Consider the following 19,831-nt stretch of genomic DNA (forward strand, 5'->3'; position numbering starts at 1 on the left):
TTCCCCCACTGTTACTCACACCTTCTTGTCAATTGTTTGAAATGGGTCACTCTCATTATCACTACAAAAGTGATTTTTCCTCCCTTGGTATCCTACTTTAATTGAATTGTCTCGTTAGACTGACCTCACATTTGGTAAGGCAACTCCAAACTTTTCATGTGCTGTGTATTTATACCTACTATTGTATTTTCCACTCCATGCATCTGATGAAGTGGGTTCTAGCGCACGAAAGTTTATGCCCAAATAAATTTGTTAGTCTCAGAGCCCTGGTCTACACAGGGGGGTGGGGATCGATCTAGGTTATGCAACTTCAGCTACGTGAATAATGTAGCTGAAGTCGACATAATTAGATCAACTTACCGTGGTGTCTTCACCGCAGTGAGTTGACTGCTGCCACTCCCCCGTCAACTCTGCCTGCGCCTCTCATGGCAGTGGAGTACAGGAATCGATGGGAGAGCACTTGGTCGATCTATCACGTCTAGACTAGATGCGATAAATTGACCCCCGTTTGATAGATCGCTGCCCGCCGATCCCGCATGTAGTGTAGACATACCCTAAGGTGCCACAAGGACTCCTTGTTGTTTTTGCTGATACAGACTAACATGGCTACCACTCTGAAACCAGTCTGAAGGTAGATGCTCTTGATAGAGGGGGATGTTATAGAGGAGGAAAATTTTTTTCAAAATGATTCCCTTTCCCTGCCAGCACTACCTTAGTCTTCCCTTGGCTGAGCTTTAGACGGCTTCTGATTTTGGGTTGAGTGCTGAGGGATGGAGCTTTTTGTGTCATCCAAAAGAACTGGAGAGCTAGGTGTCATTTGTTCACTGTTGATGCTTTGGTCTGTGTTGTCTACCCAGCTCTCACTTCTCTATGTCAGGGCAGAAGTCAGAGAGTATGTCTACAGAACAAAGAGAAACCCGGGGCTGGCCCGTGCTAGCCGACTTGGGCTGTGGGGCTGTTTCACTGCTGTGTAGACATCTGGCGTCGGACTAAGAGCCTGAGCTCTGGGACCCTCCTGCCTGCAGGGCTCCAGCTCACACCCAGAAGTCTATACAGAAATGAAACAGTCCTGCAGCCCGAGCCCTGTGAGTCTGAGTCAGCTGGCAGGACTAGCCGCAGGTTTTTTTTTTTCCCTGTGTAAACCTACCCACAGTCATATGAGATGGCCCTCGTTGTCAATTGTTCCATAACAACTACTTGTGAGAATGTGTTACATTCTTGTAATGAGATTATTTCTGATTCTACTTGTCTTGTTCTTGATGGCCCACAAGACCAATCCAGGTTCTGGTGATCCTCTCTGTGAAATAAAACATAAATTTTAAAAATACCTATGCATGTAAGACAGGATGACCACAATTATGAACTGAAAGCAACTAAAACATCAAAACACTTCAGGTAACATTTTTTTAAAAGACTTAAAATTGAAGCTAGAATCCCATTTTGCGTTGCATTTCCCATCTTTTAAGAAGGTTGGCTAGCTACAGTAGTAAGGCAGTTTATTTCATAATTAAAATACTGATTGTCTTTACTTCCATTTACAGATGCAAATTATTTATCAGCTGCTAAGTTGAACCATGAGTCTTGTGCTACATGAGCTGCTTGTTTGCTGCCGTCAACTTGAAAATGACAAAATTACAGAGCGAAGGGTAATTAAAATCCTTTTTTGTGTGTGTAAAACAGTGGAGTGAATGCATAATAAATAACCTTTTTCCTGAAACACATTTTCAGAAAGAAGTTGAAAAATTCAAACGTCTCATCCGTGATTCTGAAACAATTAACCAACTGGATCGTAATTCTGACTCTAAACAAGGAAAACAACTGAACTGGGATGCTGTATTTAGGTATCATTTTTGTCTAAATTGCGGTCTTTCTCACTGTACAAAACAGCACTGTTTTGTTTAATAGATTATCAGATAAACACCAATATTTTTCCTAGAGCTGTAGATTGGATTCAGAATCTTGTCTGTCTGTCTGTAAATAAGAAATGTCTTAAAAGATTATTTTAAATTTACATATTTTTAAAGATAGTCACAAAAAGAAAGTGACATGGCTCAGTGTAAGAGTTACCAGTTGCAGAGGATGCTAAGGCCCGGTCACACCATGCTTCAATGCTAGCAGAAACTTGATTAAATAAGGTTGATTGCTAGTGTAGTTATTGTTAGTCACCTGTTCAGATTTTATCTTACAATAAGTATGAACTTTACATTACTTTTTTCTAATAAATATTTTCAGTTTGTGTCCAGCTTTCAATTTGCAGTTCTTTGAATGGACTGTGGACTATACATATGGTATAGACATCTTATTAGAAATGTATGTTTTTAATCAGTCCTTTGAACTAGGATAGCTGAATTGTGGCTCATGGGCCAAAGGAGTTATACTGTATGGTCTGTGGAGGCTCTCATATTTAATATGGAATCTGCTCTTACTCCTGAGGGAATTTTGCACCAAAAAATTAAAAAGTCTTTGCCAGAAAAATAAAAAGTCTGTGCACAATATTTTAAAATTCTGCAATTTTTTTGTCAATAAATAAACGTAGAGGCTCCAGCATGGCAATGGGGAGCACAGGCCTCTGGCTGCACGGAGTTGGGAGATCACTGTGCAGCCCCAGCCAGGGACATGGACTCAGTAATGAGGCTGCACAACGCAAGGGCCGGACTGCCCCAGAAACACCCTGGGGCCCTACCTCTCTGCGCCAGCTGCACCAGGTGTGGGCAGGCAGGCTTAGCCTGGCAGGATTCAAGTGTAGAAGAGCTTGGGGGGGGGGATCCAAGTGTGGAGTGAAAAGGTTCTGTGTGGGGCAATAAGGGTGTGGGAGCAGGGAGGATATGTATGCACAGAGGCTCATTGGGAGGGTTCTGTGTGCCGGGGCAATGGGACTCTGCAGGAGGGTCTAGGTGAAGGTAGTTGGGGCTTAGCAGGGTGTGTCTGGATGTGGGGGGATGGGGCTCAGCAGGGGAATCTGGTTGTGGGGGCTGATTGCGGGAGCCCGGGTGCTGGGGAGCAGGGCTTGGTGGGGGTGGAGGTCTGGGTGCATATGTTTGGGGCCCAGGTGCAGGCTGCTCATCAGGATGGTCCAGGTGCATAAAAAGTGGGGCTTGTTAGGGTGCGGGTTCGAGTGTGAGGAGCTCAACACGTGGTGGTCTGGGTGAAGGGGTTAGGCTTTGGGGAGGGGTTGGGTGTGGGAGGGGCATCCTACAGGGGGATCTGGATGCATGGGGGTTGGGTGTTTGGGAGAGTAGCTCCCGTACAGTGACCCCTCCCCCCACGGCTGAGGAGTGTTGGGGCAGGAAGGGGGTGTGGGGTGGTGCAGAGCCGGGGGAGATTTCTAGGGGTAGGTCTGCCTTGGCCCAGTCACTCCATGCAAGGGAAGTGTGCTTCTCCCCCACCTCCATCCCAGCTGGGGCTAGCAGCTGAGCCCGGCGCAGGGTAGGAGCCACCAGCTGGGTCATCCCCAGCCTTGGGTGGGGCTGAAGCTAGCCAGCGCGGTGTCTCAGGGATTTGGGGGTTGGGTGGAGAGGGAGTGGTCTGACCCACCACTGGCGGGGGATCCTCAGCCACCTGTGATTTACCTCTCCACTGGCTGCTCCGGGTGCCTGAAACGCTGCGTCCATGCTGCTGGGGAGGGGCGTGTGACCACTCTTGTGGCTTCCCTTTGCTTCCCTGTCAGAAAATCATTTTTCTGCTAGGAAGCAAATAAATCTGTGGGGGACATGAATTCTGCGTGTGCACAGTGGTGCAGAATTCCCCTAGGATTACTGTTCTATACATTCTGTGTGTTGCATCTTAATCTTCCATTGAGAGGAAAATGGAGCATAGCATGATGTGCTTCCATATTAAAAATCAGTGTCTGAAGTCTGCTTCTATATATACATACATACTTCTAAACTATAGATCTAAACGAAGCTTCAGGTGTATTTCTACCATGTAATATAACAATCGAAAAGATTTTTATATTATCTTTTGTTACTTTTGCTATGACTAACACAAAAAGGGTTTATGCTAGAAGAAAACAAAGATACAGACACTAAACCAAGTAAATATTGCAGATCAGAAAATCAGTGATGTAATGAAAACTTTGAACGTACTCTTGTAGTACATCTAATACAAACTAATAGTCTGTTTACACTACATATTCACTCTAAGTGATATGAGACTGTTCTCAGAACAGTACATGATTAACCCACCTCCCATTAAAATTAATGGGAATCATGCATCTTTTTCAAGGAATAATTTTAAAATATTCAGTCAAAAACATGCTGTGAAGTCTGATATGAAGCTCATTTATTTAGAAAGAACTCAAATTTTTCTTCATTATGAACAATAAACAGTACTTTTAAATATTCTGTGCTATAATAATTATACATATTTATTGTAACATGAATAATAGATGCATATCAGTATAATTTTCCTTTTAATCACTTACTTTATGCTCAACACTATACAAATTTTAGAGGAAGATACAATTCTTACCCCAAGTAGCTTAAAATCTAAATAGATAAAATAATTCAGACGCAAAAGGTACTAGATAATCAGTTCCTGTCACTGTCTGCTAGCTATTTCCATTAGATTTACACCAGTAATATATATCTGGGTTTATTAATTGTTTCAGAACCAAAATTGCTCAACTGGTGCCTGGATTTTAAGTTTCAACAAATAATGTTTACCCATTTTATTTTAATCAGGAGCCTGGTTCTGACAAATACCCATTTTGTATTTTTGAAGGTTTCTGCAGAAATACATCCAGAAAGAAACTGACAGTATCAGATTGGCAAAACCAAATGTATCTGCCGCAACACAAGCGTCCAGGCACAAAAAGATGCAAGAGATCAGCGGTTTGGTCAAATACTTCATTAGATGTGCTAATAAAAGTTAGTAATTTATATATCCACATATAATTATAGATCTTTTACTGCTTTACTGTCAGGTTCAACTGTTTACTCTGAACGAGGTGTGACATTTTATTTTAAAATATTCAAGGAACACGGTTATAAATTAGTGCTTATTTTTCTTGAATGTCCCAGTGAACCTTTTTCACTGGTGTTAGAAGTTCTAGATGGAAAATTTGTATTAGTTCATCTCCGTGGTAATAGAGAATTGTTTCTTCACCTGCAGGTAATTGTAGTGCTTTATATAGTCTACTTGTTTACTGAGCACTTATGATATGGACAGTGCTTGTACAAAGCATAGAGGAAAACATGATTTGAGGCAGAATTTTCAAGTGGTAAAGTTTCTGCCAATTTCCTTGGGAAGCTATTCAATAACCCAAGTACCCTGACCAGCAGAAAGGTTTTGAATTGTCGTTTTATGAATTCTATCCCATTTCTCCTAGCTATACCTCTGGACAGTCCTAGACAATTCCTCGTCTTTCAAATACTTGTAAAAGGGTGTGTTGACCACTTAATTATCTTCTAACAAAATGATGTAGTTCTGTTCATCTTTCCTCATCAGTTAATGCTCTCCACAGTAAAATATTTGTGTCACACTGTCTACAGTCCCTCCAATTTGTTTACATCTTTCTCGTATTGAGAAGCTCAGAACTGAACACAGTATTCAAGTACAGATTCACCAGAGCCTTGTAGATGAGGACTGTCACTTCCCTGCAGCCCAAAATCACATTTAGCTTTTTGCTGCCAGGTTGCATTGGAAGCTCATCTACTTTGTTTCTTATGTTTCTAACCTCTTCCTTATGTTTCTTTCAGCATAACTGCTCTCCAAGTTTCTTCCCTCCATTAAATGTTGAGATTCCTATATGTGTTAGCAGAGCGGTTCTCAACCAGGGGTCTGTGGCCCCCTGGGGGACTGCAAGCAGGTTTCAAGGGGTCCGCCAAAATAAACCAGAGAGCAGGGCCAGCGTTAAGGGTCACTGAGGCCCAGGAAGAAAGCCAGAGCCCGAGTGCCACCATGCAGGGCTGACGCCCGAACCCTGCCACATGGGGCTGAAGCCAAAGTCCAAGCAACATAGCTTTGCGGGGGCCCCTTGTAGTCTGGGGCCCTGGGCAATTGTCCTGCTTGCTACCGCCTAACACCTGCCCTGGCTTTTAATCTACTTGATATGCAGAAAAACTTGTTGTGGCACAGGTGGGCCATGGAGGTTTTATAGCATATTGGCGGGGCCTCAGAAAGAAAAAGGTCGAGAACCCCTGTGTTAGCATGCATTTTTTCAGCTGAATATCACTCTCATTTCAGGCTAACATTCTAAAACCTCAGAATCCCTTTGTGTTATTTCTCTGTTTATTGGTGCTTGTGAATGTAACCAATGTATGGCTTATCCCTTTTTTCAGGTCTCCACAGTCTTTTAGGTAAATTCATTATTAGAAAGGGTTTCTTTAAAAACAAGGGCATTAACAAAAACAGATAGAAATTGCAATGTGATCTGTCATATACAGAAAACATGCTGTATGTGCGTTATTCCTAATATTTAAAAAAAAAAAAAGTTGCAAGCTACGAGAAAAAACTTCAAATATTTGTTGGTAGTGGAAGAATGCAATGGGAGGAAATATACTATAACTTTGAGATAAATATGGTAGTGTTAAGATTTTATGAATTCACTAATTCCAGTCTTGGCTTCATTATTCAACACTTGGTTTAATTAAAAAGCCCATGTTTGTATCTCCTGCTATTTTCTGCATAGGAGCACCCAGATTAAAATGTCAGGAGCTTCTGAATTATGTCATGGACATAGTGAAAGATGCATCAAGTTGTGCTATTTATGGAGCTGACTGTAGTAGCATACTACTAAAAGATATTCTTTCAGTGAGGAAATACTGGTGTGAGATATCTAAGCAACAGTGGTCAGGTTAGTATATAACACTTCTATTTCAATAATGTCTATTTACAAACATGTATTTCCTAGTATAGAAATGTGTTTAGGCATATGATTGTTATTTACTGTTTATTATTACTATTATTTATTTGTATTTCAGTAGCACTATGAGGCACTGTACAAATAATATAAAGTAAGAAATAGCCTCTACCCCAAAGACCTTAGAATTTATATAGACAAGACAAGGGGGCAGAGGTGGATATTACAGTATTATTCCTTTATTATTATCTGTTATTCCATGTACATTAACCCTTGTGTACTGGGAACAATGACTCAATCAAATCAATTTCAATGTCCAGTTTATTATTGAGACTGTATTGTCTGGTGTGGTTCATGTATTACCAGTGAGTGTTATTACCTGTATTGTGGTAATATCCAAAGATCTCAACCATGTGCACACCCCATTGTGCTAAGCCCTGTGCAGACATATAGTAAAGGACAGCCCTAAAGAACTTACAGTCTAAGAAGACCAAAAAATAAAAAAAAGGTTGAAGGGAAGGGGAATGTGATAGAACATACAAGCAGTGCTCCATGGCATTTGACACATGAAAGATGGAGGAGAGGGACATCATAATTTCTGAATTAATACAAAAGTGCTGCCCATGGCAGCCCCTCAACCTGCTCATTAGCAGTTGGCAGATTTATTATAAGCACCACAGAAGAAGTGGGTCTTGAAAGATTTGAAGGAGAGGATGGCGGTGGATATTGCATGCATAAAAGTAGAAGAAAGTGCAGAAACAATTGCACTACTGGGAAAGTGCCTTGGGAATGGAGATGTCATACTTGAGAAAAGCACTATGTAAAATCATCTTCTGAGCTGTAGTTTGAAGGATATTGCTATAATTTCAAACAAAAAAGACAAAACAAAGACTTGGGATTGCTGATATACTCCATCCAACGGATGCTTTTGGTCTTGTTTTGATTAAAAATAGTCACATACATATTGAATATAAGAACCTAAGAGCTGCCGTACTGCATCAGACCAGTGGTCTATCTAGACCAGTATCATATCTCCAACCAGTGGCGGTTTAAGACACGGACCCCAGAAAAATGGGCACCCCAGAAACAGTTGGCAGAAGCTATTTGTTGGGGAGGGGTGAAAGCCCCGAGCCCTGGCAGAAGCCATGGGTCAGGCGGAAGCCCTGAGCACTGGCAGAAACTGTGGGACAGGCAGGGGGAAGCCCCGAGTCCTGGCAGATGCTGCTGGGCAGACGCCTTGGTGGCAGTAGCCACGGGGCTGAAGCCCCAAGTCCAAACCCCTCCCTCCTTCCCCCCCCCCCCCCCCCACCACCCTCGTGGTACAGTTTTTAATACCAAGGGACCCAATGCCAGGTCTCCAGTTTTTGACCAGAAAGTCCAGTTGAAAAGGAGGCCTGGCAGTGTCCGGTCAGCAATGCTGATCGGACGCTAAAAGTCTGGTTACTGGAGTAACCGAAATCAGCGTCCCCACCAAGAGGATGGGAAGAGCAGCAGCTGCTGCTGAAGCCTGGAGAAGCTGCTGACAGAAAAAACTGGCTGGCTCCCGGATCCAGTTCCAGCCATTCCGGCGGAGAGGTAGGTACCAACTTCCAGGCCACAGGCAGGAAATCCTGTCCTCCCCGCTGTTCCCCAATTTGCCCAGCCCCTCGCTCCAGGGACCCACACTACCACCACCATCTGCCATGCTGTGCCCTGATTTGAGGAAGGTGCGCTTATGGGTTTTCGAAATGGGAGCGACAGAGGTTGACTCATGTCCCAACTATGAAGGTTCATAACCTTTTAGATATCCCCTCCACCAGGCTCTCACACATGTACAAATTCCTGGCACTCCACCAAGATGAACAGGGTAAAATTGTCACTCATCTCAAACATGGCCAGGTCCCCACGTGATGCAGGAGAGTGGAGCATGCTTTGAAGATGCGACTGAGGATATCATTACAGCAACAAACCTAAGAAACTAAAAAGTCCAAGAACCCCCCCCCGCCCACTCTCCCCCAATCCATTTATCTCACTAATTATATCAGGAACATTTAACAGAAGTTTGTGTTTTCAAATAATACCTGTTGCAACATGCAAATGGCTTGCTGTGTGATTGGTTAGGTGCCAACAGTGTCTATTAGAATTGACAGTAAAAAAAACTTACCGCCACTATATTTGCTTTTGAAATCCACAATATGGATCCGCATTAAGCAGGAGTGCTAAGAGAAAGCTGAAACAAGCAAAGGAGGTTAAAGAAGTAGCTTTGTTACAAAAAATACTGACAATAAATCAGTACTTCAAGGAGAGAGTGAAAGGAGAAACAGCGGACAAAGCCAACAAGGTTTGTTCAGCGGACACTCTTGCTGGCAATGGAGGCCTTGGCCTTCAAGAGGAGGAAAATACAGGTCAGGATCTGCGGGAGGCAAGCAAGCTGGGACTGAGTTATGCTGATGAGACAAATTCAATACAAGCAGATGAATTTAGCAGTGATCCTGCATTGTGGGATAACATTCATGAAAGGTTCAGGAATTTTTGGATTGCTCTGAATTCAGCTGCCTGTCGGAAAAAAAAATATATTAAAAAATTCTCTGCTTCTGCTTGGGTGATTGGAGGGAAGACGCATTTGCTGTCTGCAGATCTGTGCTCTTTTCAGCTGCACAGTGGTGAATCTGTTATGTGGCACTGGCTTATTTACTCACCATCTTCTGGAAATGTTTACTGCTTTGCCTGCAAACTTCTTTCAACCAAAACACATTGCTTTATTGAAGGTTTCAGTGATTGGAAACATCCTGAACGTCTTCCTGAAAATGAGAAAAACTTGGACCACCGAATTTGAATCCTCACATGGATATGGCATACAATGGCAGTTGATGGGTACCTAGTTCAGAGTTTCAGACAGAGTGTCCGTTCTGAAGGGATGTCCTTAAGCATGTTGTAGCGGTTCTTAAGTTCTTAAGTGAGCGCAGACTTGCATTCCATGGCCACAACGAGCTGTTCACCACATAAGAGTAACTATTTGGGGTTTTTGGAGCTGATTGCTCATTTGATCCATTTTTAGCAGATCATATTGCTGAAGGGTAAAGACAGTACTTTTTATTTGCCATCTACTACTTGTGAAGAATTCATTGATTAGATGGGCCAGAAAGTTTAAAAAAACAATAACTGCAGAACTTCAACAAGCCAAATATTTTTCAGTTATTGTGGATTCAACACCAGATTTATTGCATGTTGATCAACTCATTTTTGTTTGCAGATTTGTCAGTTCAGAGGGGCAACTTGTGGAACAATTCATTGGATTTGAGCCACTAGACCAGCGGTGGCTGGTCTGGCATGCCAGCCCTTTTAATCTGGCCCTCGAACTCCTGCTGGGGAGCGGGGTCTGGGGCTTGCCCCGCTCCGCTGCTCCAGCTGGGGAGCAGGGTCAGGGGCCACTCCATGTAGCTCCCGGAAGCAGCTGCATGGCCCCCCTCCGGCTCCTAAGTGTGGGGGCAGCCAGGAACTGCAGCCAATGGGAGCTGCAGGGGCGGTGCCTGCGGACGCAGCAGTTAAACAAACCGTCCCAGCCCATCAGCGGCTTTCCCTGACGGGCTGCAAGCCAAAGGTTGCCGCTCCCTGGTCTATGCCCACTAGAGACCTCCAGAGGTGAGAATGGAGTTGAAGATTCCCAAGTCCCATTATTCTTAAGCTGTCAGATATCTGTGAAATCCGCTGGCAAAATCTGTGTCTCATTTTCCCCACACCCTCTGTGCTGATCCACAGAAAAGGCAACACCCTACTAACTCTATCAGTTACTCCATTAGCTCGGGTGGCAGAGGTCTGTGGTATAAATCCTGTTCCGGCCGGATGGGGACCATTGCCCTGAGCTGCAGACCACAGCTGCTCCGGCCGGTCAGCCGGGGACCAAAGCCCAGGACCACGACAGCTCCGGCCGGCAGCCCGGGGCCGTGGACAACGGCTGCTCAAGCTGGCTGCCTGGGGCTGCGGACCGCAGCTGCTCCAGCCAGCCAGGGACCACTGCTCCAGCTGGCTGGGGATGGGCCGTGGAGTGTGTCTGCTCTGGGCGGCCCTCCCAGGGACTGCTGCCTGGGGCAGTGGACCACGGCTGTTCCTGCTGCCCTGGAACCGCTGCTGCCAGAGCAGTGGCTGGTATGGCTGACCTGCGGGCCGCCTGAGCAGCTGGCCCCGGAGCCAGCCACACTGGTCCCTACAGAAATCATGGAAAGTCATGGAATCCGTGACTTCCGCGATCTCTGTGACAGACTTGGAGCCCTAATTATAATGCATATGCACAAGAGGGCTGAGTTAAAAGTGCACAGGCAAGCTTAATTCTGGCGTTTCCTAACTTTGAGTTCTAGACTTTGCAACTTTAATAATATCCTTTTAACATATATTTTATATGTATAATAATATAATTGTGATTTCTTTAGCAGGCTTCTGAAGTTGCTATTCTGCAGTTGCCAAATTCCAGTTAGTGCTGAGATGTAGAGCCTCGCACAGATACAAAATTCACATCTGCAGAGCTGCAGGGCTCCACCCGGAACCGCAGTGGCAAAAGCAGCATGGCTGTACCACCCCCACCCCAGGACACACAGACCGCTGCATGGAAGGGACTCCTGTCTGGGAGAGTGTGAGCCACTAGCACACACTAGCGTGACCAGGGACAGCTGCCAGTGAGCCTGGTACCCACCCCAGTGGGCGGGGCTGGGGGCAGAGCAGGGGATGGTACAGCCATGCCAGAGGAGCTGCCCACGTGGGGCGCTGGCTCCGGTAGAGCCCTGCAGCTTCGTGGATATCAGCATCCACGGATATAAATTTTGTATCTGCACAGGGTTCTACTGAGATGTCCCTGTAGGTTTTAGTGCTGATCTTTAAAGCTCTTTTTATAGATATAAAAATAATGCTTATACAGTGTAGCACTGCATCTTCAAAGCTCTATGAAGTATTAGTTTAATAATTACCCGTTAAATAAAAATACTAGAAAATGGAAAAAACCAAAATTTAATAGTACCTAATACACCTTTTCCATTTTTCTGCTGGTACTGATTGGAACATTACACTCTGGCATATCATAGTACAAGTGAAAATTCTGACTCTGGTGACATGCTAAAAGGGAGTGAAATAATTCTCTGTAAGAATTAGCTGAAATGTTAGTTAGTAGTCTCTAGGGGGTTTTTGCAGTTTCTTTGTTCTGTTTTGGATTTTGTGGCATTCAACTACCTGTGGTATGTTTAGATAATATTGTCGTACTGTTTCTGTGTGCAAAACAGGGAATTAACTTTTGTGAACAATGATCCGAATGTCTATGATGTTAATAGCAAGTGCATATTTTCATAACTCAGGCAAAATATTTTAATTTTACTGTTTAAGTGGTTGTTTTTCCTTCCTGTGTAACTTCTGCATTTAATCAGCTTGTTAGAGTTGTATGTTCTGGTCTATTAAATCACTGTTTTACCCAGGCTAAGGAGACAGTTATACCTTTAGATGATTTTTGATTCTTTGGATTATGTTTACAGATCTGCTGACCCTGTACTGCAAATTGTATCTCAAACCTTCCAGAGATATTAACAGAGTCTTGGTGGCTAGAATAATTCATACACTGATCAGAGGATGCTGCTTCCAAACTGATGAACTAAATTCAAATCTTTATTGCTTCTTTGAAAAAGCACTACGATGTGCAAGGTAATTTTCAGCTTTTTGTTTTGTGTGTCAAAATTGTATTTCAGAGGATAATTTGTCCTAGGTAATTGGGGTTGGACTTGATGGTCTGTGGAGGTCATCGATCCCTGACTTCTGTGATTCTGACCTTCAACATCTTTCTGTTTACTCAGAGCTCTTTGAAATGTTAATCTTTTATGCATTTATTTATGTATTTTGGAAATATTTTGCATTATCTGCAAGTATGCAGAGGTGAGGTCTTTCGAGTATTCTTCCCTTACTTATTAAGTTAGGTTTGTTGAGTGCTCAATTTAGAGTTCAAGGAATAGATTTAAAAAAAAAATCCAGACAAGTCATTCTTTATTTGTTAATACTTCTTATTAACAGAAAGTTGGCTATTTTTGCTGTAGATGAAGTGCTTGGTTTATATTCCAGGCAGGAGAACGCCTCTGCAGGTCTGGATCATATTCTTGCAGCAATTAATGTCTTCTTCAGTGTGTATGCTGTGAACTGTCGTATGCGGATTTGTAAGCTAGGAGAAGAAATTCTTCCTACAGTGCTTTATATATGGACTCAGTATAGACCAAAAGAGTCTCTAAAGGAGTTAATAATTCAGTTACTTCAACTGCAGGTTCGTGTCCATCATCCAAAGGGAGCCAAAACACAGGAGAAAGGTACACAATAAAAAGCTTCTTTTGTTTTTTTTTGTTTTTTTTTTGCTTTTTTAACTTTGGCAGAGTTCAAGTTGCCCGAGCACAGAAGTTCTGGATGTCACTGGTGTGCTTGGAGAATAATCACAGGAGTAACTGTTGCTTCTCAGTAGTTTTACACTGTGCATTAAAGCTGATTGAATTGGGGAATATGTGTTTTTAACTATTATTGTATTATAATAACACTCAAAATACGCTAGGTGCTGAATGGGAACACCCAGCATCTGGTCAAAGAGTTTAAAATTTAAAAAGAAGAGGGGGAGGGGGAAAAGGCTGGGGAGAATGGATACAACATACAGGTGTGAGCAAAGTGCAGATTGGCACACATGTTCACATCTTGTTAATTTTATAGATAGTAAGACCAGGAGTGACCATTATGGTCATCTAGTCTGACATCCTGGAAAACACGGGCCAAAGGACCTCACCCAGTAATTTCTGCGTCAACCCATAACTTCTATCTGAGCTATATCATGTTTTTTAGAAGATGTCTATTCTTGATTTAAAGACTGCAAGTGATGGACAATACACCATGCCTTGGGCAAATTTTTTCAACGGTTAATTACCCTAATTAAAAATATATCGTATTTCTAATCTGAATTTGTCTAGCTTCAGTTTCCAGCCCTTGCATCTTGATTAAGAGCCATGTCTTTCCCAGATAGGTATTTGCAGACTGCAATCAAGTCACCTTTATTACCTTCTCTTTGATAAATGAAATAAAGCTTCTTTAGGTACTCACTATAAGGCATGTTTTCTAAACCAGCATTTCTCAAACTTTAGCAACCCGAGGACCTCCATTTAGATCTAAAATTTTTCGCAGATCCCCAAGCCCCCCTACTCAGCCCCTTCCCCCATGACCCCGCCCACATCCCACCTTGTCCCTCTCCTGCTCCGCACCTCTTTCCGCCCTCTCCCCCGAATGCACCCCATCTCCGCTCCTTCCCTTTCCTCCCAGCACCTTCTGCACATTGCTGAACAGCTGTTCCCCAGCGTGCAGGAGGCGCTGGGAGCGGGGGGGGGGGAGGGGGAGGAGTTGATCAGCAGGGCCCATGGACCTCCTGGAATACCCTCGTAGACCCCCGTTCGAGAAATGCTGTTCTAGACCTTTAATTAGTCTTTCCTCTCATTTAAGAACCTTCTGTAATCTTTCAACATCTTTTTGAAGAGTAGAAAACAAAATTGGACACAATATTCTAGTAACGATCTCACTGTAAACATATAAGGAAATACCACCTCCATCTAGTTCATATTCCCTGCCTTATACATCCAGGGATCCTGTTTGCCCTTTTAGTGACATTCATCTCCTTGGAAGCACATATTCAACTGGTTATCTACCATGATCCCTAAGTCCTTGTCAGAGTCACTGCTTTCCAGGATACAGTCCCCCATCTTATAAATGTGAGCAATGTTCTTTGTACCTAGATGTTGTATGACTTTGCATTTGGCAGTGTTAAAACATACGATGTTCAAGTGAGCCCCCTTACAAAGCAGTCCATGTTGGTCTATATAACTGACCTGTCCCCATCATTATTTAATACTCCACTAATTTTTGTATCATTTGCAAACTTCACCAGCAATGATTTTATATTTTCTTCCAGATCATTCATAAAGATATTGAATAGCAATGGGCTGAGAATAGATACCTGCGGGAACTCATTAGAAACACTCCCTTGGGATGATGATGCCCCATTTACAGTTACTTTATGTGATATGAGTTAATATCGTCTACATAGATTTTGTATAGGGTAATTCTTTATCAGAATGTCATGTAGGACTAAGTTAAATACCTTGCAAAAGTCTAAGTCCATTATGTCAACATTTACCTTTATTAACCAAACTCATCAAAAAATGCCAAGTTTGTTTGACAAGCGCCTTTATTTATAAAACCATGTTGATTGGCATTAATTATGCTGCCATCTTTTATTTTACTGATTGTGTGCCATATCAGCATTTCCATGATTTTTGTCCTGTATTGATGTAAGATTAACTGGTCTATAATTTCCCTGCCATCCCATTCACCCTTCTTTAAATATTGGCACAACATTAGGGTTTTTTTTTTCCAGTCCTCAAACATTTCCAGTGTTCCAAGATTTGTTAAATCAATATTAATGGTTCAGAGATCTCCTCGGTTAATTCATTGAATATTCTTAGGTGCAAGTTTTCAGGTCCTGCAGATTTTAAAATGTTTAACTTTAATAGTTGTTCTTTAACATCCTCCCTAGTTTCTGATGTAATAGGACGTATTTCATTATCATTGCAAGACATGAATACATCACCCTGCTTTCTTTAGAATACAGAACAGAAATATTTATTGAATACTTCTGCTTTTTCTACATCAGACTTGATAACTTTACCATCCTTGTCTAGTATTGGACCCATACCATCACTAGGGTTTTGTTTGTTTCTAATACGTGTAAAAAATTCCTTTTTATTGTGCTTAGCACTACCAGGCATAGATTTTTTGATTGATACATTTAGTTTCCCCTGTCAACTCTGTTTCCTAACTGCTGATTTGTATTTACTACTATCCAACCCATTGTAGTGTTTTTTTTTAACGCATTAAATTTTTTTATTAATCCCTTGTTAACCATTAATCTCCAGTTATATGAAGTCCCTCTTAGACCACATTCCCCTACATTCTCTTAGCATCTGTCCCCAATCCCCAGCATATAGGGTCCTTGGACTTCATTGTCTATGTTTGCATCTTGCCTGTGTACGCCATCTTCACACCAGGGTTCTTCTTTTGCACAGGGGATGCTGGAGATTGGTGGTCCTGCTATATCTGCTGCTTTGGAAGGGCAAGGAGTATAGAGCAGGGCCAAACCAGAATATGTTGGGTATTAAAATTCTGCAGTGTAATCTGTGACACCTGTCGTGTCCTTGGGTTGAGAAGACACATGGGTCAGCTCTTCCTGGCTGCTGTTGGGGAAGTATTCTTGCCCCTCCCTCAGCCAAGTGGAAGGGTGGCTGCACTGGGGACCTTGAGTCTCTGGCGGTGGGTGTTGCTTGGTTCTGGATGTTTAGGTTGGAACAGATGACAGTGGGATTCTTGATTTTGTTTTTTCTTCCTCTTATTTTGCATCCAGACTTTATCCTCTCTTCGCAAATGTTCAAACATTTTTTGTTTTAAATAGCAAATGTTCGCATTATAAAACCTCCTGAAAAATTCAACACTAATTGCTGTTAAACGTTCTCTGCTCATCTGTGAACATAGAATGCTATATTGTATAGTCAGATTATTTAGTCAGATTATGGCAAATAAACTGCATATATAACTTAAATTTTATCTTTTCATATACAGGTGCATATGACTCAGCAAAATGGCAAAGAACCTTATACAACTTGTATGATCTGCTGGTGAATGAGTTAAGTCTCATTGGCAGTAGAGGAAAGTATTCTTCAGGATCACGCAACATTGCTGTAAAGGAAAACTTGATTGAATTAATGGCTGATATTTGTCATCAAGTAAATGACATTTTTACACATTGTTCCAAGTGAATGTAAAGTTGATATGTATACTGTACTATGCTATTCACACACTTGAATGTTCCATTAATATGTCTTGCATATTTGTGTACTTATACTTCAGTATCTTTAGTCTCTGATCTAGAGACATATTTTTTTTTTACCTCATTTAAACGACAGTCTTGAGATTCTAATTGAGATCCTAATACTCAGGTCCAATAGAGGCTGCACACAGACTCCAGAAGGAGCCCTCCTGTTCGGTTTATAGAGAAGTTTAATTGCTTTAGTGATATTTGGATTAACTTTCCCCAAAATATTTCCATGTGTAAGGTACAGTGCAGAGATGGAAGCAGACATTTTCTGTTTGCTGCTGAAAGTGTTTGAATGTTTTATATTTGAAAGTTTAACATGGTTACAGGCTTGTAAGGGAGAAGCATCCTTATATTTCTGGTACACTTTTTTATAATATCAAGGAATTCTAAATAGAGCAAAATTATTTGTTATTGCAGAAGTTCATATTTAGTTAGTACTTTTATTCTGTATGCAGTTGAAAGAATGGGTAATTGACAATTCTATATGATTATTTATGTGACTCGGGAGTACAAGTTTAATTGAAAGTCAATGGTACTTTGTGCTCCTAAATCACTTTGGGCTCTTGTGAAAATCCTACCCTTATTGATTAATTACTGGAGAGTGTAAGTACTGTAATAATACTTAGGTCTCGTAGTTCTAAGCCTTGCTTTTGAAGGAAGATCCCAAGCTTGGCTTCTTGCTTTTCAGATGACAGAGGTAGTAGGACACTTTGCCTCTGGAGAGCAGGAAGCAAATCTCTGATCAAATCCTAATGGCTGATAGGCATAGCATTGATAGGTGCTGGAGACAGCAGCATCCTTGTGCCCTCTGCCAGTATGTAGGTTGCTGCCATTTGTGGTCTTTGAAGGTTGTGAAGCAAGCTAAGAGGGAGATGAGAAAGTTCTCTGGAGTGCTTTATAGATGGTAAATAATTATTAACTTCCGGTATGTCTACTTTGTAAGCTGGTGATGTGATTCCCAGCTGGAGGAGATATATTCGCAATAGCTCTGATTGAGCTAGCTCACTAAAAATAGTGTAACCCCAGCAGTGCAAGCAGTGAGAGGGGCTAGTTGCCCCGAGTGCATGTCCATAAGAGATGATATGTACTACTCGGGGCAGCTAACCCCTCCTGCCACTGGGCCACTGATGTTATATTGTGGTTTTAGTGCATTAGCTCAGTTAGAACTAGTACCAGCGTGTCTCCTCAAGCTCAGAATCACACTCCCAACTCAAAATATAGACATACCCTTAGTTTGAAACATCTCATGGCCTTTAATAGAGGGTGAGGGTGACAAGGTTCCCTCATCAAAGGCTCTTACACAAAGTAAGCTTCCACAGGATAAGAGGGAACATGCTCTCATGGATTGCTAACTGGTTAAAAGTTAGGGAACAAAGGGTAGGTATAAATGGTCAGTTTTCAGAATGGAGAGAGGTAAATAGTGGTGTCCTCCAGGGGTCTGTTCTGGGACCGGTCTTATTCCACATATTCATAAATGATCTGGAAAAGGGGTAAACAGTGAGGTGGCAATATTTGCAGATGATACAAAATTACTAAAGATAGTTAAGACCCAGGCAGACTGCAAAGAGCTACAAAAGGATCTCTCAAAACTGGGTGACTGGGCAACAAAATGGCAGATGAAATTTAATGTTGATAAATACAAAGTAATGCACATTGGAAAGCATAATCCCAACAATACGTATAAAATGATGGGGTCTAAATTAGCTGTTACCACTCAGGAAAGAGATCTTGGAGTCATTGTGGATAGTTCTCTGAAAACATCCACTCAATGTGCTGCGGCAGTCAAAAAAGCGAACAGAATGCTGGGAATGATTAAGAAGGGTTAGATAATAGGACAGAAAATATCATGCTGCAGCTATATAAATCCATAGTACGCCCACATCTTGAATACTGTGTGTAGATGTGGTCGCCCCATCTCAAAAAAGATGAATTGGAATTGGAAAAGGTTCAGAAAAGGGCAACAAAAATGATTACGGGTATGGAATGGCTTCTGTATGAGGAGAGATTAACAATACTGGGACTTTTCAGCCTGGAAAAGAGACAGCTAAGGGGAGATATGATTGAGGTCTATAAAATCATGACTGATGTAGAGAAAGTAGATAAGGAAGTGTTGTTTACTACTTCTCATAACAAGAACTAGGGGTCACCAAATGAAATTAATAGGCAAAAGGTTTAAAACAAATAAAAGGAAGTATTTCTTCTACACAACGCACAGTCAAGCTGTGGAACTCCTTGCCGGAGGATGTTGTGAAGGCCAAGACCATAACAGGTTAAAAAAGAACTAGATAAATTCATGGAGGATAGCCTCATGGTGGTGGTGTGGGAACCTCAGCTGCTCTATGCTTCACAGATATGGGTTCTAGTCCTGTGTCTCCTTACATCCACTTAGATGTCTTGCTCTAATGCTTAACTTTCCTTACGGGGGAGGGATAGCTCAGTGGTTTGAGCATTGGCCTGCCAAACCCAGGGTTGTGAGTTCAATTCTTGAGAGGGCCATTTAGGGATCTGGGGCAAAAAAAATTGGGGATTGGTCCTGCTTTGAGTAGGGGGGTTGGACTAGATGATCTCCTGAGGTCCTTTCCAACTCTCATATTCTATGATTCTATGATAGGTCCATCAATGGCTATTAGCCAGGATGGGCAGGAATGGTGTTCCTAGCCTCTGTTTGCCAGAAGTTGGGAATGAGCGACAGGGGATGGATCACTTAATGATTACCTGTTCTGTTCATTCCCTCTGGGGCACCTGGCACTGGCTACTGTCAGAAGACACGATACTGGGCTAGATGGACCAGTAGGGCCATTCTTATATGAGCATTTGAATACTTTTATCTCTTTTTACTATATCTTTGGAAAGGTCTTTACTGAAGACACCAAAGTCCTGGAGATAACCCAGTCGTACACTGTTACACAAAGAGAGCCTGGAGATGAAGCTGCACCGAGCAAGCGTAGGAGGATCGAATTGGGCTGGGAAATAATTCGAGACAACCTGCAAAGATCACAGAATGATTTTGATGTTATACCTTGGTAAAAACATCTTTTTTCTTTCACCTTGGAACTGATATCAATACCAATAACTTATTAACAGGTTTTAGTTTCACATTCAGTTATTTCATTATTCTGTGAACTGTAACT

At 42.2% G+C, this 19,831-nt stretch overlaps 1 protein-coding gene across 5 annotated transcripts in view; it reads left to right on the plus strand.

Moving 5' to 3' along the window:
• ATM (ATM serine/threonine kinase) overlaps window positions 1-19,831 on the plus strand; it is a 118,014-nt gene that overhangs the window by 11,817 nt on the left and 86,366 nt on the right. For 3 of the 5 annotated variants that reach the window (XR_005223994.2, XM_037890308.2, XM_037890312.2), the window contains exons 2-9: window positions 1,542-1,646; window positions 1,729-1,841; window positions 4,723-4,868; window positions 6,632-6,796; window positions 12,295-12,460; window positions 12,872-13,110; window positions 16,445-16,608; window positions 19,554-19,723. Coding sequence is in view for 4 of the 5 variants with exons in the window: in XM_037890308.2 (XP_037746236.1) it covers window positions 1,575-1,646; window positions 1,729-1,841; window positions 4,723-4,868; window positions 6,632-6,796; window positions 12,295-12,460; window positions 12,872-13,110; window positions 16,445-16,608; window positions 19,554-19,723 (1,235 nt within the window). In the remaining variant the exon portion in view is untranslated. Of the gene's footprint in view, window positions 1-1,541; window positions 1,647-1,728; window positions 1,842-4,722; window positions 4,869-6,631; window positions 6,797-12,294; window positions 12,461-12,871; window positions 13,111-16,444; window positions 16,609-19,553; window positions 19,724-19,831 lie in introns of those variants that run through there. The other 2 variants (XM_037890318.2, XM_037890326.2) reach the window with 2 other exon arrangements.

This window comes from Chelonia mydas, chromosome 1 (genome assembly GCF_015237465.2).
Source record: "Chelonia mydas isolate rCheMyd1 chromosome 1, rCheMyd1.pri.v2, whole genome shotgun sequence".
NCBI classification, from domain to species: Eukaryota; Metazoa; Chordata; order Testudines; family Cheloniidae; genus Chelonia; species Chelonia mydas.